At 34.4% G+C, this 24,436-nt stretch overlaps 1 protein-coding gene across 4 annotated transcripts in view; it reads left to right on the forward strand.

Annotated features, from left to right (window-relative positions):
- The window catches only part of LOC121410062 (telomeric repeat-binding factor 2-interacting protein 1-like), a 47,220-nt gene that overhangs the window by 14,340 nt on the left and 8,444 nt on the right, over positions 1-24,436 (forward strand). For all 4 annotated transcript variants that reach the window (XM_041601913.1, XM_041601914.1, XM_041601916.1 and 1 more), the window contains exons 4-9: positions 3,242-3,298; positions 8,389-8,497; positions 12,509-12,623; positions 12,973-13,188; positions 18,499-19,282; positions 22,448-22,548. In XM_041601913.1, coding sequence (XP_041457847.1) covers positions 3,242-3,298; positions 8,389-8,497; positions 12,509-12,623; positions 12,973-13,188; positions 18,499-19,282; positions 22,448-22,548 — 1,382 coding nt within the window. The remainder of the gene's footprint in view (positions 1-3,241; positions 3,299-8,388; positions 8,498-12,508; positions 12,624-12,972; positions 13,189-18,498; positions 19,283-22,447; positions 22,549-24,436) is intronic.

The raw sequence follows: 24,436 nt of genomic DNA on the forward strand, positions 1-24,436 counted from the left end.
CTCCTAATACTTGGCTTGTTTAAAAACTTTACTCGTACATGTCTCTGTCAGTAATTAACTGTGATTCCTCTCCAGTGAATCTTGATAATCATTGGGTAAAATGTTCAATTTGTAGCATTATAGAAAACATTTATAATTTGAAACAGGATTTGCTTAGCTTCATACATGATGTAACAAACAATAACTTTTTATGTAATATGTGCTTAAGTAAAATTTTTCCTTTTAATAATATTAATGATGAACAATTCTATGATACTTGTCATATGTCTTTTAATACCGTGGAAATACGTTTTCAGATTCATTCCTACATGACATGATTAATAATGGCACACCAAAGTTATCCTTGAATAGAAGATTTCACAAATGTTTTTCAAAACAATATGATGAATAATTATGAGTGCTACATTATGGGTGATTTCAACTTAGATATGTTAAAAGTTTCACAAAATATTAAAATCGATGCTTTTTTCGATTTGATGCTTAGTTATTCTTTTCAGCCGCTTATTGGTGCACCAACTCGTGTTACAACTTCATCTGCCACTTTGTTGGATAATATTTTTGTTAACTCAGATTTATTTATCAATGCTGGTATTCTCATATCTGATATAAGCGACCATTTACCTGTTTTTGCAATTACTGGTTCGCTATTAAGTGTGCCACATGATTCTATTTATACTGTACGCTGTATCAATGATGACACAATTAATATGTTTTACAGTGAAGTTCAAAATCTGTCATTTAGTTTAACTGATGATGTTAATAGTTCGTACAATTCATTTCTCACAAATTTTACCAATTTATATAATAAATGCTTTATGAAAAAAGAACATCAACAGAAAAAGATATGTAATAAAAAAGTATGGATGACGCACGATTTAAAAAAGCTCTGCCAGAAAAAATCAGAACTTTATAAAAAGTTTTTACAATATCCTACACAGTATCGTGAGAAAGCATATAAAAGATTCAGAAATTATGTAACCTTAAAGCTTAGACAAGCTAAGAGTAATTTTTATGTCAAGAAATTCAATGATTTCAAAGACAACACAAGAAAGACTTGGCAATGTATTAATACAATTTTGGGAAAAAACAAAAGCTCATCTTCAAGTATTAATTCTGTAAAACTGAATGGTGAAATTGTAACTAATAAAAAAACAATTGCAAATGCCTTTAATGATTTTTTTGCTACAATTGGTACTAAATTGTCTTATCAACACATTAACAATTCTAATACTAATTTTGCTTCTTATCTAGATGACCCCAATTTGGAATCGTTATATCTCAAACCAATAAAACCAAGTGAAATAATTGATATAGTTTTAAAAATGAAAAGCAATACAAGTTCTGGTCATGATTCTATAGGTATCAAAGTTGTCAAGAAAATAATTCGTTTACCAGTCATTTGTGAAAATCTTAGTCATATTTTTAACTGTAGTATATCTACTGGCAAATATCCTGACTTAATGAAAATAGCCAGAGTAACACCAATTTACAAAAAAGGTGATACGAGTGAACTTAATAATTATAGACCAATCTCTGTACTCTCAATATTTGCTAAAATACTAGAAAGATGTATGTATAATAGAGTTGTTTCTTTTTTTGATAAACTCCAAGTTCTTTTCTGTACTCAGTTTGGTTTTAGATGTGGGCACTCCACATCTTCTGCAATATTGGAATTGATTCATAAAATTACGCAAGCAATAGAAAGGAAAGAATATACATTAACAGTTTTTATTGATTTGTCGAAAGCTTTTGACATTATAGATCACTCAATTTTATTTCATAAATTGCATTACTATGGGATCAGAGGTATTGTTTTAAACTGGTTTCGAAGTTATTTGAATGAACGACAACAATATACAGTTATAGATGGTATGGAATCAAAATATAATACAGTAAGATGTGGAGTGCCCCAGGGCTCTATACTTGGTCCCCTTCTGTTTTTGATTTATATAAACGACTTGCCAAAATGTTCAACCTTATTAAATTACATATTATTTGCAGACGACACCAGTATTTTTCTTTCTAATCCTGATCCAACTCAACTTATCAATACCATGAACACCCAATTAATAAAATTACATCAATGGATGTGTGCCAATAAACTGATTTTAAATGTAGATAAAACTAACTATGTAATATTTGGTACACGTAAAATTAGTAATAATATCCCAAATATACATTATAATCATCGTATTATTGATAGAGTGTCAAGTACTAAGTTCTTAGGTGTTATTATTGATGATAAGTTGTCTTGGAATAATCATATAAGTCATCTATGTGGTACCATATCTAGAAATATCGGAATTCTTAGGAAATTGTCATTTTTGCCCAGAAATATTCTCAAATTATTGTATCATTCTTTAATATCTTCTCATTTAAGTTATTGTTCCACAGTGTGGGGCTTCTCATCAAAATATAATCTCAATCGTATATTTCGTCTACAGAAAAGGGCACTAAGAGTTATAACTCATTCTCATCATTTACATCCTTCTTCCCCTCTATTTTCCAAAATGAATATTCTTTCAATCCATAGTATTATTTCTTTACAAACTGGTTCTTTCATGAATAACTGTTATCATGGCAGTATGCCACCATCCCTTTTAAATTATTTTATATTGAATCGATCCATTCATTCTCATAATACACGAAATAGATGCAAATTTCATCCTCCTCTGTGTCGAACTGAGCTAGCCAAATCAACCATTTTTTATCAGGGCCCTATACTGTGGAACAATCTACCTGTTAAACTTCAGACAGCAAAGACATGTAAACTTTTCAACTTTAATTACAAACGACACTTACTTTACACTGAGCAACCCCCTTTCTCTTGACATATTATCATAGCCTCTCCCTCTCTGTTTCTTTCCTCCTTCTTTCCTGTCCTGTCTTATGCTATATGGATGTATTTTTATGATTATGTATGTATTATGTTTTATGTATTACGTACTATGTGTACTTATGAATGTTATATTGGGCCATCCAAACAAGCCTGTTGAGCTTTCATTTGGTCCACACCTATTTTTAAATGTATTTGTATATTGCTTTGTACATATTTTAATTATGTGGAAATAAATGAAATGAAATGAAATGTTCCAACATGTTGAGATCAGATATAAATCAAACCTACATGTATTCTTCCAATTTGTTCGATGGAAATTCCAATGTAATATCCTTTATCAAATTTTTCTGCTTTTGTAATTAATAAAATTGTTTAATTTTAAAACTTTGTTTGGTTCCTCAGAGTACCATCCCCAACAGAGGATCAGTCAACAGTTGTATCAGATGTGACAGCTAAAGGGTACAGTAAACACTTATTTTATTGACTACCACTGATAAATATTGTAATATTTCATTTATGTTTCCTAATCATATAGTAAGCAATGAAGAAATAGCATTATGCCTATTTGCAATACTTCTCAAACATATTTGTAACATTGCTATTTTGAAATTCATAAAGTAGGCATTTTTGTACATGTAAGTTACTGTAATATTATGAAAAGATGGTTTGTACCATAAATTCATGAACTTACCATGTGCCAGATGAGCTCCAGCTTTAAAGGACAAGTCCACCCCAACAAAAACTTGATTTGAATAAAAAGAGAAAGATCCAACAAGCATAACGCTGAAAATTTCATCCAAATTGGATGTAAAATAAGAAAGTTATGACATTTTAAAGTTTCACTTCATTTCACAAGACGGTTATATGCACATCTCGGTCGGTATGCAAATGAGGGAACTGATGACATCACTCACTATTTCTTTTGTATTTTATTATATGAAATATGAAATATTTTCTTGTCATTGTCATGTGAAATGAAGTTTCATTCCTCCCTGAACATGTGGAATTTCATTATTTTAACATCTTGTGATTCAGGCAAGGAGGTCCTAATTGTCAAATTCGTAAAAAATGAAATATTGTATAATTAAAACAATAAAAAACAAAAGAAATAGTGAGTGAGTGACATCATCAACTCATTTGGATGTAAGTGGCTTGTTCATATAACTATTTTGTTAAAAATAAGCGAAAATTTGAAATGTCATAACTTTCTTATTTTACATCCGATTTTGATGAAATTTTCAGCATTGTGCTTGTCTGATTTTTCTCTATTGATTGAAATCAACATTTTTCTGAGGTGGACTTGACCTTTAAAGTAGAAATATATTGCAAATCGAAAAAATGACAATTATGTACATTTTTAAGGAGAAAACAAGAACACGATTGTATACATCATTTATTATGGAGACCAATGAAAGTCAGTTATTTGATAGTTTTAGAGTCCTCTCTGAACGCTTCAAACATGCAGAATTACATCCACGAAATTGGGATTTCTGATGATGTGCATGTATAAGAACAAGAGACGTGATTGGCTCTCCCACGTCAAGCTCCACTTGCATGCAAAACCTGTTGCTAGGGTATGTTTCTCCACACTGTCACTGAATAATTTGATCACCAAATGAAAGAAAACCCAGGTGTTTATCTAGATTCGGATTTTGAAATTGATGATTTTGAAGATGAAGTTTCTAGCTCTAGTGAACAACAAAGTGATGTGGATGGAGGTAAATTAGGGGAATAACGCCGATGATGATGAGTCAGACAAAATCCATGAAAAGGTATTTCAATATAACCACATCCAGACAGAGTCTCTTCCATCTATCAACAAATTTACTCTTGATAAGAAGGAAAATAATGATATGACTGTACTTTCAAACAAGTGAAAATATCTGAACCTGAAGGCAAATCAACTCAACGAATAGCAGCAGACGATCTGCACCAACAATAAACTTCATGTGGCTGGGATAGATTGTCACTTGTTCTGTTTGATCAAAATTCTATCTCATTGTTCTGACAAAATTACGAAGATCATACGCAACAAGCCTAGCTTGCATGTGATAGTAAACAAACCATCAAAACAGCCAGCTTGCTAGCCTTGGCTGAGAGAGTAGATGCACGTGCTGCACAGCTCTAAATCAGCAAGGCGAGCAAGCTGGCTCTGTTTTATAATGATTAATCGCATGCGAGCTATGCATGTTGTGGATGATCTTTTACATCTAATTCTAATTTACCTCACTATTTGCTTCAAAAAAGGTTTTATCATAATAAAAAAAATAATTGTAGGTGTTACAATATTTTTACATAGAAAATTCCCCGAGTGTCCTAATTTTGGCAAAATAATGAGATCAAAATTTGATCTAAGAGAACAAGCGAAATCTATTCCAGCCATGTAATCGTTAGTGCATATCATCTGCTACTTTTCATGAATTGATTTGCCTTCAGAAATTATTTGGTTTGGATATTTTCACTTATTTGTAAAGTACAGTTATATCATTATTTACTGCTCATTAAAGGTCAAGTCCACCTCAGAAAAATGTTGATTTGAATCAATAGAGAAAAATCAGACAAGCACAATGCTGAAAATTTCATCAAAATCGGATATAAAATAAAGTTATGACATTTCAAAGTTTCGCTTATTTTCAACAAAATAGTTCTATGAACGAGCCAGTTACATCCAAATGAGAGAGTCAATGATGTCACCCACTCACTATTGCTTTCATTTTTTATTGTTTGAATTATACAATATTTCAATTTTTAAGAATTTGACGGTTAGGACCTCCTTGCCTGAAGCACCAAATGTTAAAATAATGGAACTCCACGTGTTCAGGGTGGAATGAAACTTCATTTCACATGACAATGACGAGAAAATTAAAATATTTCATATAATAAAATACAAAAGAAATAGTGAGTGAGTGATGTCTTCAACTCTCATTTGGATGTAACTGGCTCGTTCATATAACAATTTTGTTGAAAATAAGCGAAACTTTAAAATGCTATAACTTTCTTATTTTACATGGATCCGATTTTGATGAAATTTTCAGTGTTATGCTTCTTGAATTTTTCTCTTTTTATTCAAATCAAGTTTTTGTTGGGGTGGACTTGTCCTTTAATAGTAAATTTTGTTGATAGAGGGAAGAGACTGTCTGGATGTGGTCATGCTGGAATTCATTTTCATGGATTTTGGCCAGCGATGCAGCTAGCAGCTGCACCAGTTGGTAGCGAATCGGCATGCAACAAGTTCAATTGTCCAACTCGTCACCGGCGTAATTTCCCTAATTTACCTTCATCCTCGTCACTTTGTTGCTCAGTTGAGCTAGAAACTTCATCATGAATTTCTTCATCTTCAAATCATCAATTTCAAAATTCAAATTTAGATAAACTTCTGGGTTCTTTCATTTTGTGATTGAAGTATTCAGTGACAGTTACCGTGTTCTCACTTAACTCCAGCTCGCGAGTCAGACTTTCCTTTTCTGCCCCAGCAAAAAGGTAGGATCAGACCCATGAGCTGTGGGAGACACAGCAATTTTTTACAGTTTGGACAGAGAGTCGAGTCTACCCCTGCAATTTATTGCAAACTTCCGGTGTATCTCGCAAGCTTTATTCGAGTTTTGTTTTTGTACGCACGCAGTCTATCCAGAGTACAGTCAATTTTATGCAGTTTTAAGTCGTAATTTTTAAGGTAAGCACACGCCAGAGTTGTTTTTCATCATGGTTTACATATTTATTGGGGAGGATTGTGGGTAACTCGCGAGTCTGCTCCACGAGCTGGGGCTAAATGTGAATGTGAGGGAGAAGACCCCACGAGCTGAGGCTGACTCTTGAGGAACATGAGAATACGGTCCTCGCGACAGGTTTTGCATACAAGTGGAGCTTGTCATGGGAGAGCAAATCATGTCTCTTGTACACACAAGAAATTTGAGTCAAATCAGAGACCAATGTGATGCATTTTGGCGCTATTTAATTGGCGATATCTACCTTATGTATTGTTTTCGTTATTTTTCAATGACCTAATGATAATTACCACATCATTACCTTTCCATTGATATATATAAAGGCCATAGATTCATAATCTATATTTCTCCTTTAAGTGATTTATGAAGGGTTGTACAAACACAGAATTTTCATAAACTTTCATGGGAATAAAGAATTTTGTGTCAATGTTCATTGTGTCAATGCATGAATACGAATGCATAATGCAACATTTTTAAACATGATAAGGCTCCAGTAATTTATATTCTACCCTTGAAATCAAAATCAATATTACAAATTTGAACTTTATTGGGGACCCTTTTGTGATCATGAATAGCATATTATTTTTTTTTATAAATCACCTTTTATTCATAAAAAAGGGAATTGATTACCATAATGGGCCCAGGTTATCAGTTTTAGACAACCGTAATACAAGGCAATTATAGTACACATAAACAAGCAAAAAACAAGAGATGATAATTATTTACATATCAAATACGTCAATTCATAACAAAATTCATACTTAGAGTGATTAGAAGGAGGGGGGGGGGGGGGGAAGGGATATGCTATCTGGTAGTTTAACTTAAGCTGTTCTGATTTTAAAATGAGTTCATTGTACTAACATATTTGTATTACAAAAATATATAAATTATACAATTATATATGAACAGATAAAGTGTTAATTCACATTAGTAGGCCTATAAAATCTTGTGTTTGTATTTCATATCCAGGTGTGATTTTGTTCGGCACGTTTTTTGAGCAAGTTTGGGTCTGACTTGCACTACAAAATGTTGCTTAATTTCGGAACCGCGTACCTGGGCGCCACTAATTTAGTTCAAAAGAGGCACAAGATTTGAAAGTAATAGTCACCGAGCAGCACCTGAAAAAGAAAAATGTGCGGCATCGTAGTGACAAAATTTTTAAAGGAATGCTCTAAGCCGAAGATAATATGATTTGAGCAGATAAAGAAAAATCAGACAAACAAAACACAGAAATTTTTTTATCAAAATAGGACAAGGAATAACAGAGTTATGGCATTTTAAAGATTAACATTATTCCAGTGAAACAATTTTAGGCATGTCTTTATGAATATTCAATGAGCAAATTGAAAACTTCATATTCCCTCTTTTTCTTTTGTATTTTATTACATGAATTTTAATCATTTTTTTTCCTTCAAGAGTGTATTAATAAGGGAGACATCATTCACATATGTATGAAAAAAAATGAAACAACTATGATTTCATTTGAATAACATAAGGAAAAGGAAAGTGGGGATGTGACATCATCAACCCACCTGATGAATACATGTATTTATGACGGCGTGCATACATGTATCTTTTCACAGTATATTGCTGAACTTTAAAATTCAATAACTTCGCTATTTGTAATCAGATTTTGATAAAATTTTTCAGCATTTTGTTCTGTGAATTTCACTCTATTTATTTAGATGTAAATGTATTTCAGCCTGGAGTGCCCCTTTAGAAGCAAGGGTTAATATATATTTAATTGGGATGATAATTAGTTCAGTAAGGGTTAATATATATTGCATATTATTTGTTTTTATACATGGTTGGATTTGATTACAGAAGATCATACTACTCTCCAGCTGAAGATGAAGCTATCCTTCAGTATATCGCTAAACATCCTTTTCAATATTCAGGAAACAAAATATGGAAAAGAATGGAACTCATGAAGGTAAATAAAAGAATATTAAATTGAAAATAAAGGAAAATGAAACCCTTGAGAAAGATTTCATTTTAATGAAAGGAGATAGAGCGCAGTAAAACAAAGGTTCCAAAAAACATTTAAACAGTTGAAAGTGTGGATGGTCTCAATTTATTGTATCCCCCGAACAGAGTTTGGAGGATACTATGGATTTGGCCTTGTCGCGCTGCGTCCGCCACCACCGCCGCAGAGATTTCCTTGTGAGCGCTCTATCAGCTGCATTTCTTCTCCGATCAACTTGAAATTTGGCATGAAGGTCAATTATGGTATAGCGATGCCGCCTATCGATTTTGGTGTGGGCGTAGGTCACATGTTAGGTCAAAGGTCATTTTCAGGTCAACATTATAGTTTACATGCAAGACTCTATTATGACGCCTAACTCCGCAACCGTGAGTCACATTTCAACCAAACTTGGATGGTAGATGGACTTGGGGGACCTGCATGTTATGCTGCAGTCGGAGGTCACATGGTTAGGTCAAAGGTCATTTTCAGGTTAACGTTGAAGCTTACATTCAAGACCCTCTTTCTACGCAACCATAAGTCACTTTTCAACCACACTTGGATGGTAGATGGGCTTGGGGGTCCTGCATGTTATGGTGCAGTCAGAGGTCACATGGTTAGGTCAAAGGTCATTTTCATTTTAACGCTGAAGTTTACATGCAAGACTCTTATGACACCTAACTCCGCAACTATAAGTCACATTTCAACCAAACTTGGATGGTAGATGGACTTGGGGGACCTGCATGTTATGCTGCAGTCGGAGGTCACACGGTTAGGTCAAAGGTCATATTCAGGTTAACGTTGAAGCTTACATTCAAGACTCTTTCTCCGCAACCATAAGTCACTTTTCAACCACTCTTGGATGGTAGATGGGCTTGGGGAACCTGCATGTTATGGTGCAGTCAGAGGTCACATGGTTAGGTCAAAGGTCATTTTCAGGTCAACGCTGAAGTTTACATGCAAGACTCTTTCTCCACAACCATAAGTCACTTTAATTTCAATCACACATGGATGGTAGATGGGCTTAGGGGACCTGCATGCTAGAGTCATTGTCGCCATGATAATTGTATTTATTTGTCAAATTTCTGTGTGAGCTCTAAATATCGCAGTGACGGATGATGCACTGGGTTCGGGGGATACATGTGCTCGGCTGCGCGACCCGCCGAGCATCTCCAGTTTTCTATTTGATATTTAATTTTGTTGGTTTAATCAAGATAATGTATTTTTCTGATTATAAAAAACAATATTGAATCTAAACCGACTCTGTGAATTTAAACTGAAAATTTGGTTCATTTATCAATAATTTGTCTTAGGAATGGAATAGCTTCTCTCACCCAGCTCTGCCTCTTGCACAAATACTAACGTAGAGGGCAGTCATATATCTTTTTTGTCAAATGCAGCAACTAAAATGCAAAACACAAAATACAGAAAAGGGAAAACACATGTTCAATTATTGTTTTGTCAAAGCAAAACTAGAATCTATTTCAAATTTGTTTTTAATTTTCTTGTTTTTTTTAAACAAAAACAAATATGAAATGTTAAATTTCCATTTTGCAGTGAAGAAACAGACCCCCCTCCAAAAAAAATCATTTTGTATGATGGTAAAGCAAAGTAAAGAATAATTTTTTAGAATTGTTTTATTTTTCAGTGTTCATTCCTTATTCAAATGATTGACCATGACCGTGTTTAATTGAAAGTAAAACAAATAATAGAATCAGTTTCTACTCAGTACTTTGGTTATGATTTTTCTAAAACAATTTCAAAATCAGAAAAGCAAATTATCTGATATTACCATGATTTTTGAGAGATAGGGAAATGAATTTTGTGTACAATATATATGAAGAGTAAAACCTGTTTCCTTGAAGCAACATTGCTAGTTTTAAGGACAAGTCCACCCCAACATTAGTTGATTTGAATAAAAAGAGAAATATCCAACGAGCATTACACTGAAAATTTCATCAAAATCGGATGTAAAATAAGAAATTTATGACATTTAAGTTTCGCTTAATTTCTTTAAATAGTTACATGCACATCCTGGTTTGTATGCAAATGAGGATACTGATGACATCATGCTTTCACTGTTTCTTTTGTATTATATGATATATAAAATATTCTAATTTTCTCATTGTCAAGTGAAACAAGTAATTCCTCCTGAACGTGTGGAATTAGTTTTGTTTAACATGACATTGTTTAGTCAAGTTGATCCTTATTGTCAAATCTGTAAAAAAAATGAAATATTGTATAACTCAAACAATAAAAAACAAAAGAAATAGTGAATGACGGACGCCATCTTTTGTTTCCTTTGCATGTCACCGAGTTGTGCATATCACTGTTTTAAGAAAACTAAGCGAAATTTTAAAATGTCATAACTTTCTTATTTGACATGTACATCCGATTTTGATGAAATTTTCAGCATTATGCTATTTTGATTTTTTTTCTATGAAATTTGTTCAAATCAATATTTTTCTTGGGTGGACTTGACCTTTAAGGATCTCTATAGAAATTTAATCAAACTTTCATAATTTTCTCCTTTTGTTACCAATCTTTATTTTACACCTTAAAAAAAATTATTTCTCCCTTTCCTCTCTTAATTGAAATCTCTCTCTCTCTAAGGTTTAATTCTCTTTGATATCTAATGAGGGTAGTTGTTTGACATTATGAAGACATTTGAAAATACATGTATGTTCATGCATGTATCTTGTATTAAATGATGCCAAAAGTTTATAAGTGAGATTTGAATTTAAATATATATGCAAATAACTTTTGCTAGATGTTTTGAAGTATACCAAATAATGATGCTTGAATTAAAAAAAACCCCACAAAATTTGTATTGAAAATAATTAAGGAACTTGTATTAAAATCAGTGCTTCTCAACCCTTTTTTACTCGACTACTTTGACTCTCAGATTTTTTTTGAGGCCCACCTACCAAAATTTTTTAGAAAAGGATATGACTACTTTTCTCGACTCAAAAAGATACACAACAATTTATCGAGTATGTTAGTGCGTAATTTGATAATCTTCTGCAGCAGTGGCATAATGAGCCAAACATTTTGAGGGGGATTGATATAGCATATCGCGTACAATTAATAAAATGTTGCGAGCAAGCAAAAATCCAAGTTTGTGTTCGATTTTGACATTATATTCAGAAAATAATATATTTCACCCTTATATCACTTTTCTTTTCTTCCCTTTTCTCTATTTACACGCCTGTTTTAAACAGGACGTATTAATGATATCACGCTCGGTGTCCGTTCGTCTGTCTGTCCATCTGTTAACTTATATAATTTGGTGTGTATGATACTAGCATGGATCCCAGGAAACCTATTGATTTTAAGGTCAAAGGTCAAGGTCAAAGTAGCATGTTTTTATCTTACCCTTCTGCAGACCTTGTAAGCGCGATAACTTCAGTTTAAACTTAGCCTAGGCTCATATTATTTGGTGTGTATGATGCTAGCAAGGATCCCAGGAAGCCTATCATTTTTTAGGTCAAAAGGTCAAAGGTTAAGGTCACAGTAACAAGTCTTCTCTGTGTGGGGGATACAATAATAATGTGAACATTTGTAATGCGCCGGTATCCATAATAAAAAGATGCTCATGGCGCGATATACAGAAGAAAGGAAGAAGAATAGGAAACCTACTTAAGGGGGGGGGGGTACCGGTAATAATTACTTTAAAGCTTGTTTGAATAACCAGGTTTTTAGAGAACTTTTGAAAGTGGTGAGATGAGAAATATTGCAGATATCTTTTGGTAGTTATATATCAGTATATAGGTTAGTAGTTCATAAAATTTGAACCTTGCCTCTTAATTTCTTTTCCTTTACTTTTCTTGTCCTTCACTTTTGCAATTACTTTTCTCCCCTAGATACGCACTGGTGTGGACATGTCTAATTTTCACTCTTATTTCGTGCTGTGGTATTAAATCTCATAATTTTTAGTAAATATTATAGAATTGTTTTAGTTCTATTTCGCTTTTTGTACAGATAACAAATCATTCTTGGCAATCCATGCGTGACCATTTCTTAAAGAAGCTTGAAGGTAGACTTCGAAAATATACAAAGAAACGTGAAGAAAATCTAAAGAAATATGTGCATTCAGGTATGTATAATAAATAGCTGCTGAGAATATTATTATGACTGTGAGTGGGGATAAACAACAAAATGATTTTGCAGGAATATTCCGACACTCATTGACCAAATTCTTTGTGGAAATCAGACTGTTCCATTAGCTCATGCATGAGTATTAAAGCAATTACTTAAAATAATCATGTAACTTTTATTTTGAGTAATGAGAGTCATTTTAGTGTCTGTTTAGTAGAGAATTTTGACTGGTAAATTATTGTATTAATGATGCAGTTTGTATGATTTGATATCCAGTTGATTCTTGTATGTGAAGAATGGTCTGCATTGTTTTGCCTTTACCTCATTATATGGCTTTAACTTTGAAGATACTAAAGTCAATGATGAGGATCAGACTGAAAGCAATGATGAGGATATAATGGAAGAAGAAACAACACCAAACAGTGCTCCAATGCTAGCTGGACAGAATAGCAGAGGGAACAGTGATCCAGAGTTTGCTAATGGAAATATGGAAGAAAATGAACATAGTGATGCATCATCATTTGATATGGATCTATTTCAAGCAGCTAATGAAGACCTAGAAAGTGAGATTCATAGTGATGTAGTATCTAATTAGAGTCTGAATCAAAAAGATTATTTCAATATCACCTCAAATATATTTACTCAAAGGAAACCAAAAAAAAAGGAAAAAATCTTATCAGAAAGAATAAAATGAGAGGAGCAATCTAAAAATTATATCAAAATTGGTTATAGAATAAGGGAGTTATGGAAGTTTGAAAAATCTTGTTGTACTTTCTATGAAGATACTCAAATTGGCAAGCATGCTTCAAAATGGCTGATTTGTGGACAACTCTCCATTTTTTTTGTACACAAATGTTTAGATTTTCCTCATTTTCTTTCAAATTGCATCTTGCCTCCTTTGTGAGCACAACATATGTCATGGAAAAATATAATTCACACCACATATGTCCAGGTCAGGAGGGGACAATGTGAAATTTGTAAAATAAAGGGGAAAATCAGAAAATTTGTGTATAAAACAAATGGAGAGTTGTCCATAAAATCAGCCATTTTGAAGCATGTTTGCCAATTTGAGGGTCCCCATAGAAAGTACAACAAGACTTTTTAAATGTCCATAACTTGCTTATTTCATAAACGATTTTGATGAAACTTAAAGGGGAATGAAACCTTTGGAACAAATAGGCTTGTGTAGAAACAGAAAAATCAAAGAATAAGAATAAAGAAAGTTTGAGAAAAATCGGACAAATAGTGAGAAAGTTATGAGCATTTGAATATTGCAATCACTAATGCTATGGAGATCCTCACATTGGCAATGCGACAAGGATGTGTGATGTCACTGATGAACAACTTTTCCTTTGGTGGACTATAAAATACTCTCAAAATGTCTATTTTTGCTTTTTCTTATGATGATACAAACTCTTTATCCATGATGTATTCTTAAAAAATATGTATTACATGCCCTCATGTAGAAAGAACAGTACGATTTATGGATAGATGTGATAAAAGAGGCAATTCAAGTGAAATATATACTAAAGTAATGGGGAGAGTTTTTCACAAGTGACATCACACATCTTTGTCGCATTGCCAATTTGCTATCTCCATAGCATAAGTGATCACAATATTCAAATGCTCATAACTTTCTCATTATTTGTCCAATTTTTCTCAAACTTTCGTTGATCTGTTTGATTTTTCTGTTTTCACACAAGCTATCTTGTTCCAATGGTGTAATTCTCCTTTAATTTAAATTGTTCCTCTCATTTTACTCTTTTCAATAAGATTGACTCCCTTCTTGGGTTTTGATTTCCTTTCAAAACTCACAACTCATATAGGCACCGCTATTCCGACGTCAGAGGCAGCGGCGTCATCAACATTGATATCTTAACGAAGGTTAAGTTTTTGTCTCACCTGCGTAGCAGAGTGAGACTATAGGCGCCGCTTTTCCGACGGCGGCGGCGGCGTCAACATCAAATCTTAACCTGAGGTTAAGTTTTTGAAATGACATCATAACTTAGAAAGTATATGGACCTAGTTCATGAAACTTGGCCATAAGGTTAATCAAGTATTACTGAACATCCTAATAGAGTTTCATGTCACATGACCAAGGTTATTTAGGGTCAATGAACTTAGACCATGTTGGAGGAATCAGCATCGAAATCTTAACCTGAGGTTAAGTTTTTGAAATGTCATCATAACTTAGAAAATATATGGACCTAGTTCATGAAACTTGGACATAAGGTTAATCAATTATCACTGAACATCCTGCGTGAGTTTTATGTCACATGACCAAGGTCAAAGGTCATTTAGGGTCAATGAACTTTGGCCAAATTGGGGGTATCTGTTGAATTACCATCATAACTTTGAAAATTTATTGGTCTAGTTCGTTTAAACTTGGACATTAGAGTAATCAAGTATCACTGAACATCCTGTGCACATTTCAGGTCACATGACCAATGTCAAAGGTCAATGAACTTTGGCCGAATTGGGTGTAACTGTTGAATAACCATCATATCTCTGTAAGTTTATTGGTCTAGTTCATAAAAAGTGGACATAAGAGTAACCATGTATCACTGAACATCTTGTGCGAGTTAGAGTAGTTTTCAAAGTCAGCACTGCTGCTATATTGAACCGCGTAATGCAGGTGAGACGGCCAGAGGCATTCCACTTGTTGAATTTTGTCACAACTTACCTAGTTCATGAAACTTGGACATTAGTTAACCCTACAGTCACTACGTGACTTTATACGAGACAATGTCACGCCAAAAATGGCTCATTTTTGTCTCACCTGCATATCAGAGTGAGACTACAGGCGCCGCTTTTCCGACGGCGGCGGCGGCGTCAACATCAAATCTTAACCTGAGGTTAAGTTTTTGAAATGACATCATAACTTAGAAAATATATGGACCTAGTTCATGAAACTTGGACATAAGGTTAATCAATTATCACTGAACATCCTGCGTGAGTTTTATGTCACATGACCAAGGTCATGATTCAGCCCCCCCTTGACATTTTTCGCGATAAATCTGCTGCGCGAAATTTTTTGACCGCGTCGCTCTTTGACTTTTTACTTTTAAGTCTCGCGCAACTTTTGAGACCAAAATTGTGACCCCCGGGCGCGCGATTTCAAAATTACGCAACATTTTGTAAGTGCATGCAGACCCAAAATTACTCAAAAACGTGAATTTGTGTACAAATCCAATGCAAATAGTGTTCTTAGCCAAAATTCATAAATGTATCATTATTTTTCCTTTTACTGCTTAAAATCAATTGATTTTATCTTTTTTATGGTCAAAATAAAATCCCCGACAATTTCCATTGAAAAAACAATAAAAAACAAAAAGTAAAAAAACAAAGAAATACATAAGAAATTTAGAAAACAATAGAATACATAAGAAAATAAATGTGATTTTGAAATCTTTTTAAAATCAATTTGATCAGATGCCTATCTAGAGTATGTGAAACAAAAATTAACATTTCAAGGCCATTATTTTATTAATTAGAGCAGACTTATGATTTTACGCATAAATTAGCATAATTAATGAGACATGAGATTTTTGCAGAATTTGATGTTATAGTTATAGTGGAGCTCAATAAATCGCTCTCCTTATTTTTTGAGGAGCTCAATTGAGCTCCTCGGAATCGCTCTCCGTGAGGAGCTCAAATCAATTCATTACAATACGTGTATGATAAATTGTAGATTTTTCTTAACATTGTATATATGCAATAGCTGTGTTAGCTATTAATTAATCTGTGGTGAAACTAGGCGTGGGTCATGTCAATAGGTTTACAAGATGTCGTACACGCTCCTACAAAAAATAAAAAAATAAAAAATTGAAAAAATTTCACATTTTACATCTTTAATTCCATGAAATGGCCTTCTTTTTTCCATAATTCCTTGAAATTTCTTTGATTTAGTTGAAAACTATCAGAAAAATGAAGAATATTCACCACTTTCCCGACTCTGATTTGAACTCACCTCGGTAAATATTGTAGTCCCACTTCCATGGTGTTGCCATGAAAATCTACATATGGGACTACATGGGACTGCAATATTTAACGAGATTAAATTAAAATCAGAGTCAGGAAAGAGATGAATATTCTTCATTTTTCTGATAGATTTCAACTAAATCAAAGTAATTTCAAGGAATTATGGAAAAAAAGGGCTATTTCATGAATTTGAAGATGTGAAATCTGAAATTTTAGCAATTTTTTTCATTTTTTTTTGAGGAGCGCGATTTTTTGCTCTCCTTATTTTTTTTAAGGAGCGTGATCGACGGCCGAGATCATAAGGGGGGGCTGAATCAGCCCCCCCCCAGTCTTCTTAGGCCCAGTCTATTTAGGGTAAAGTTTATGGATCTAGTCCATGAAAAATAGTTATAAGGGTAATCAATTATGAATAATTGTTTTGCACCTGTCTTAGGTCACATGATCATGGTCAAAGGTCATTTTTGGTCAATGGACATAGTATTTTAGTATTAATTTTATGAATGTTTTCATTTGTGAATAATTATTCAATACCTGTTTTCAAAGTCTGCATTGCTACTATATAAAACTGCATAATATGGGCAAAACTGTCAGAGGAATCCCACTTGTTTGATGATTTTACACAAATAATTTTTTATTTTCTCTGATGAACAGGGAGGACCCAATTCATTGCCCCCTTTTTGTTATTTGTTTGTTATTTCACTGCTACACTTTTGTACCTTTTGTTACCTTTTATTAACTTCGTTGTTATTACGACATTATTTGTATGGTTTTGTTAATTCTGTTTTGTTTTATTTCAATCCATATAGACCTGATATAGGCCCGCGGCCGAAAGATAGCCATTGAATGTTGCGTCCATGCCTTAACTCTTTAGACGTCATATATATATATATATATATATATACATATACATATATACAGTGCGTATAAAAAAAAAAAGTTAACACTTTGAAAAAGCCCTGGGAATCAAAAAATGTACAACATGTAGGCAATGTTTTTACACATAATCTTGGGTTTGGGTCTCATCTTTCCAATGAAAGTAAAAGTTTTGAAAGAATGTTACACTTGAGTGAGCACTGTCCATTTTTGTAAAGCTCATAGAAATCTGTTTGGGAAAGGGCGAAATCAGACTTACCCTGCAAAACATTTCTCATACATTTCCCTTGCACTTTTAGTCAATTGAAATAAAACAGATACATTCAAGCATTTTGCAACAATTTTGCCACCCAAATTGAAATTTCAACACCTAGTTAGCACAACCTTTACCCTTCCTTTTTGAGCATGCCGGATCTGAGGAAATAAATACATCTGAACAAGAATTTATATCAGACATCTCCAGCATTTTATCACCAAGTTTTATTCAAAGTCGGTTTACATTTCATTTTTCATTTAATACTTTTAATGTTTCTCCACCCTTTTCCAAGCTTGACAATGATTAACAAAATGAAAATCAAGCCTAAGCCATTTCATGTGAAACAGAGCTCAGTGTAAAGCAAATATCATCACAATGGCCTCGGTGTGTGGGGGAGTGGGATGGGGCGCAGTGCACTCTTCGAAGTGCTTAAGGCAAGGAAACAAGTTAGAAAAGGTAAAAGATATCTTCAAGTCAATTTTACTAGCTAAATTCAACGTGTTCTTCATGATTAAGGTCTACTTTTATTCGCATAACTATTTCAAGGTTTTGCGCAAATAATTTTTCACCAACCTTTAAAAAGTAAGTGGTACTCACTCAAGCGGAAATATTTTTTGACAGTTATATCGTCATCTGCCCTAAATGGATCTGTACAAATGTTAAAATTTTCAGGATATTACAAAAGTATAATTTTACAGGATTTTTTTTAAGTGTAAACTTTTTTTATACACACTGTATATAATATGAATGTTTTTTTTCTTAGGAAAGTCATTTGATGAGAACCAGAGAGTGCAAGAAGGCCCACCTGTTTCACAGGATCACATAGTACGGCGATCTGCAAGACATTCTAAGAAACAGACACAAGATTCAGCTCAGACAATAATAACAAGAAGTAAACGTGCTGAAATGCAGGAGAAAGAAGTGCAAAGTGACAAAAAAATTGATACAAGGAGAAAAATAGGGAGAAATAGCAAATTAAAAAAGCCTGAGGCTAATATTGATGATAGTATACAGACAGATGAAATCACTGATGCCAACCAGATAGATGTAGTGGATGATGGCCTCCAGATAGGCCAGGTAGATGATGGCAACCAGAAAGATGAAGTGGATGAGGGCAACGAGATAGATGGAATGGACGATAGCAACCAGATAGATGGAGTGGATAATTGCAACGAGATAGAAGGAGTGGTTGATGGCAACAAGATAGATGGAGTGGATGATGGCAACCAGATAGAAGGAGTAGATGATAGCAACGAGATGGAAGGAGTGGATGATGGCAATGAGATAGATGGAGTGGATGATGGCAACCAGATAGATGGAGTGGATAATGGCAACCAGATAAATGAAGACAACCAGTTAGATGGACACGATGAAAGCATGCAGAGAGATGAAGTTGAGGATGATGTCTTCCAGATTGGTAGAAATGATGGAGATGAGGAGACCACAGTCCAACAAAGAAATACTATGATCACATCAATGGAGATAATTGATGGAATTGGCAATGATTATGTACAACCAGAGGAATTGGATGTAAACAAGTCCATTAGGTAATTGTGACGCCATTTCTTAAGGTTAAAGAAATATACATTTGAAATCTAATGAAGATTTATAAATTTCATGCAATAGTATTGTGCTAACTTGCCAACTATCCAGATGGTATTGGAATTTTCTTTATTTGCAACTTCAAGTTGGCCAAAAAATCGTACATCCAAAATTTTTGTATTTTCATATGAGAAACAAAAAAGAAAGATGAATAAATTGTTGCAGTTTTGGCAGCCTTTTGCAATCAATTTGGCGTTGTTGGCATGTCAATATTTAATGGTTTTAATTCATTTGAATATTGTCAGCTAAGTTTTTTTTAGTTTATTTTGAGTATACAGTAAATCACAGACTCACAAAAAGGTATATACCTACAAATAATATGTTGTCCTTGTGCATTGTACAACATAAATAAAAGAAAAAACTCATTTTGATTCTTGAAATAAAACATTGGACAATAAAAGAGATTAAAATCTCTTTTAATGTACAATATATTGGTGACCTACACTTTTTCACACTACTTTCTGGTTTCCCTCATTTTCAAGAGTATTCAACACATTCTTTTCTTAAGAGAAGTTCAGTTTTCATCATGATGATCATATTGATCTCAATAAACATGCTGATTGTCTTCGTAATCATAAAATCAGAGACAGATCACCTACTTCGTCCTCATGACGAATTAAAATTCTAGTTATTATTAATATTATTAGGTGATGTGTTGATTGTGTGTCTACAAGTTTTTATTATTTATTTATGTGTTAATTCATTCACTCGCTCATGCGGCCATGGTGTCTGTCGCCCACAATTTCAAAGTACTTCTTGGTAGTCATTTCAAATCTGATTTCAATGCTGCTTGCTTTGTATGATAGTGTTATGTTATAAGACATATATCACATGTTCAATAATATATTGATACATCTACAGGAAGTATAACAGAAAATCATGTTTACCAATTCCAACTTTCATAAAGTATTACTCATTTTTCTTTCAGCTGAACTTGTGACACACACTTATTTATGGGTTTCTTATTGACTACATTCCTGGTTCTCACTAAAAGATCCACTCCCCAATTCAGAGAAAAGTTATGATAAAAATGTACAGAATGTTTTGGTCAAGTGCCCAAGGTTGACCAACACCTGTTTGGTTTTAGTGAGTCTTGACCAGACCAATATTAAAGGAGTTCACTTCTGAACCCAAGTTAGATTGCAGATTAGAGTTTAGATTACAGTTTTAGATTGGCTCCAGCGTGCAGATATATTAGAGATTGAGTTTAGAGCTACAGAAGAGTACATCAGTTTGAAGTATTTATGTTATATTCATCTTCAGAGTATACAATGTAGTCACCATCAGACTTACTCGTATTATTTGTCATCATCAACTTATTCATAATCTTCAATAAATGTATGAACTGTGCATCCTGCATTGCATTGTCTTAATTAAGACTGGTTGAAAGTAAAGTGCAATAGATCACAACAACAACATAACATGGTGGAGAACCCGTGCATCATCTATTATCTATTGTATCTGCATGCTGGAGCCAATCTAAAACTGTTTTCATTGGTTTACCTTTCAAGCTGCTCAATTTTTTCTTATAAAAACTTTGGGGCCTCTTCCTGGTTTAACCCATTACAGTCCAACCTCTCCAATCCGGACACGTTGGGACCAGCACCAATCCGGATAAGGGATTTATCCGGATCTGGGAGACCCAATATGAAATACACGCAGCTGCGCTGCCGGCTGCCTCCCCAGGCCACCGGCTGTAGCTACACTGCACTATTGTAGTGGGCGTATGGTAAAGACAAGAGTCAGTGCAAATTATAGGCAGTGTTTTTTATTGAAATAAAATCGATCGATGGCCAAAACTCTTGGATAATTTCCCGGGGGGGCCACTTACATTGACGAGTGGATACCATGCGCGACCAAACAAACACGTAAAAAGGATGTCCTTTTCACGATAGGGCAGGTTACGTACGTAACGTGATAAGGGTGTTAAAAACACAAAAATAATGAAAAAAGGGTATCTATTTCGCTAGGAAAATTACGTGTTTAGGGTCGAATTTGCGGGGAAGATAAAACAAAATTAAAATGTTTTATAAAGGATGTCATTTTGCCCCAATACTACGTGTTTAGAGTCCTATTTGCGCGAGGTGTAGAAGGTGAGGCCGTACTAAACCAAATAAGGTAAAGCCGACGACCGAAGGACCCGTAACAAAAAATTTCTGTACTTGTTTAGGGGTTCATTTCAGGGAATATTTGCCAAGAGTATCGTTTTGTTTCCAATACTTGTTAAGGGTAGTGTTTCACACGCCAATACTTGTTAAGGGGTGCATTTTCAGAATATGGAAATTACGTGTTTAGGGTGCTTTTCGAGACCCCATGGTCGCGCATGGTATCCACTCGTGAATGGAAGTGGCCCCCCCGGGGATAATTTACCTGCTAAAATTACTGAGGTATACATCGAGCATACTTCGAAAGAAAGTGAATGACCCGATGAAACCAAGTTTTAGAATTAGATCATCGCGGCGGGTATCGCAGCTTCGCAATGTCAGCCATTGTTCCACTGACTGTGGGCTCAAACATGATAGATGGCGCTGTCCGTATTGAGGCCTAAAGTTAGCTAGCAAGACATGTGTTGTTTTTCCCGTGAAACAAAAAGAGAAACGTGATGAAATGTTTGCGCTGCACCCTGATTTACTGGAAATTATCATTCCTAAAGTTCTTGTGGTGATTTGGGTTTGATATTTTCATGAAAAATATGTTTGGTGTAGGGTGACTATGTTGGGAAATATATGTAATCAGAGTGAGTTTATGTATAGGATTGAGTTTAGATTGAAATCTCATTTCCTCACGTACCTGTACTAGATTTAAAAAAAAAAAAAAAATCTCGGCAAGTGTGCGTCCGGATAATAGAGAGATCCGGATAAGGGGAGGCCGGATTAGAGAGGTCGGACTGTATATATATTTTGTCAGATGGCCCATTTGTTATGCATATGAAATTATTTTATCCATGAACATGAAATTTGTTTTCCAGTACCTCTACAGCTAGTATGACTCCCATCCTTACTAGTGTGATTGTAATAGACCAATGCATGCGAGACTTCATGTATGTAATTGATTAGGATATATTTCTATTGAACGTGAGGAGATTATATTCTTTATATTTCTGTTTTTAGATCGAGAAAAAGAAATTTGTCTTCTCCACCAGAGCCAACTGTAGTTCATCTGTTATCAACCAAGAAGAAAAAAACTCCTGTGAAGACACCACTTAAATTGGGTAATGTCATATGTTTATTTGGTATCAATAGTGAGCATGGGGCACTTATGCAGTTTTGCACTGGCCAATTTTGAACAAATATTCCCATCTATAGTAATTGTTGACAAATGTCATAGCAAGTCTCAATCGCATTTCAAGGTCATCATGCCCATCACTTTTTCCGATTATCGCAATAATAAACGGCTGTGTTTTGGCTTGACCTTGATGTCATTGTCAAAATCTCATTGAGACATCACTTTGCTAGGCATGCTTGGATTTACCATAGTTCTGATATGGACTAAAGTTAAATGACCAAAATATCTGCCTTTGGCAGCACACCAATTTGTTCGCAGCATGTTCGCCTGATTTTGCTAGCCCACTTCAGTCCATACCAGAACTATGGCAGAGCCAGGCGTAGCAATGTCTGACCGATAATTTGAACAATGACGTCAACATCGACTCCAAAATAAAGCCGTTTGTTTTGTGATATTTGGAAAGGCGGCGGGCATATTGACCTTGAAATATGATTGAGAAATTGGTTATGACATTTGCGAACAATTACTGGTTTGAAAATTTGCTTGAAGTCGGCTGGTGCGAAACTTCATCTATGCCGAGCATAGTACATGAATTTGTATGCCAGAAAGGGGTGGAAAATTGGTGCAATATTGTACAAACGTTACAAATACAAGAGTTTGTCAGTGGTGATGCAGGATACTTTATTTATGGTAGGGTGTCCTTTTCTTTCACATTGTAAAATTATAGTATGAATGAAATGGCAAAAACAATTTTTTGTCCTGTTTTAGTGTTGCTGATAGCTACAAAAGTACTGTACCACTCATTTCTTTTCATCATGGGTCCGGGATTTAATTTCTGTCTGTTGCGAGTCAGGGTCTGTAGATTAGTATGAGACTATTATGGTTATCTACTGTTCTACGTCAATCCTATTTCCACGACCCAACTACCCACTCAACAAACAATCTTATTTTCCTTGAAGTCCGCATCTCCTTCAGTTACATTCCTTATGAATGCCTCATCTCCTTCAGTTACATTCCTTATGAAGGCCTCATCTCCTTCACTTACATTCATTATGAAGGCCTCATCTCCTTCGGTTACATTCATTATGAAGGCCTCATCTCCTTCAGTTACATTCCTTATGAAGGCCTCCTCTCCTTCAGTTTTACATTCCTTATGAAGGCCTCATCTCCTTCAGTTACATTCATTATGAAGGCCTCATCTCCTTCCGTTACATTTATTATGAAGGCCTCATCTCCTTCAGTTACACTCATAATGAAGGCCTCATCTCCTTCAGTTACATTCATTATGAAGGCCTTATCTCCTTCAGTTACATTCATTATGAAGGCCTCATCTCCTTCAGTTACATTCCTTATGAATTCCTCATCTCCTTCAGTTACATTCATTTTGAAGGCCCCATCTTCAGTTACATTCATTATGAAGGCCTCCTCTCCTTCAGTTACATTCATTATGAAGGCCTCATCTCCTTCAGTTACATTCATTATGAAGGCCTCATCTCCTTCAGTTACATTCATTATGAAGGCCTCATCTCCTTCAGTTACATTCCTTATGAAGGCCTCCTCTCCTTCAGTTACATTCCTTAAGAAGGCCTTATCTCCTTCAGTTACATTCATTATGAAGGCCTCTTCTCCTTCAGTTACATTTCTCATGAAGGCCTCTTCTCCTTCAATCACATTCCTCTTGAAGGCCTCGTTTCCTTCCTTTATATTGCCCATAATGTCCTTATCTCCTTCAATCACATTCCTCTTGAAGGCCTCGTTTCCTTCCTTTATATTGCCCATAATGTCCTTATCTCCTTCCATTACATTTGTCATGAAGGTCTTGTTTACATGTTACTATACCATTTCAATCATGATGGGAATCATTACAGTGGGAA

Source organism: Lytechinus variegatus, chromosome 3 (genome assembly GCF_018143015.1).
Source record: "Lytechinus variegatus isolate NC3 chromosome 3, Lvar_3.0, whole genome shotgun sequence".
In the NCBI taxonomy this organism is placed as follows: Eukaryota; Metazoa; Echinodermata; class Echinoidea; order Temnopleuroida; family Toxopneustidae; genus Lytechinus; species Lytechinus variegatus.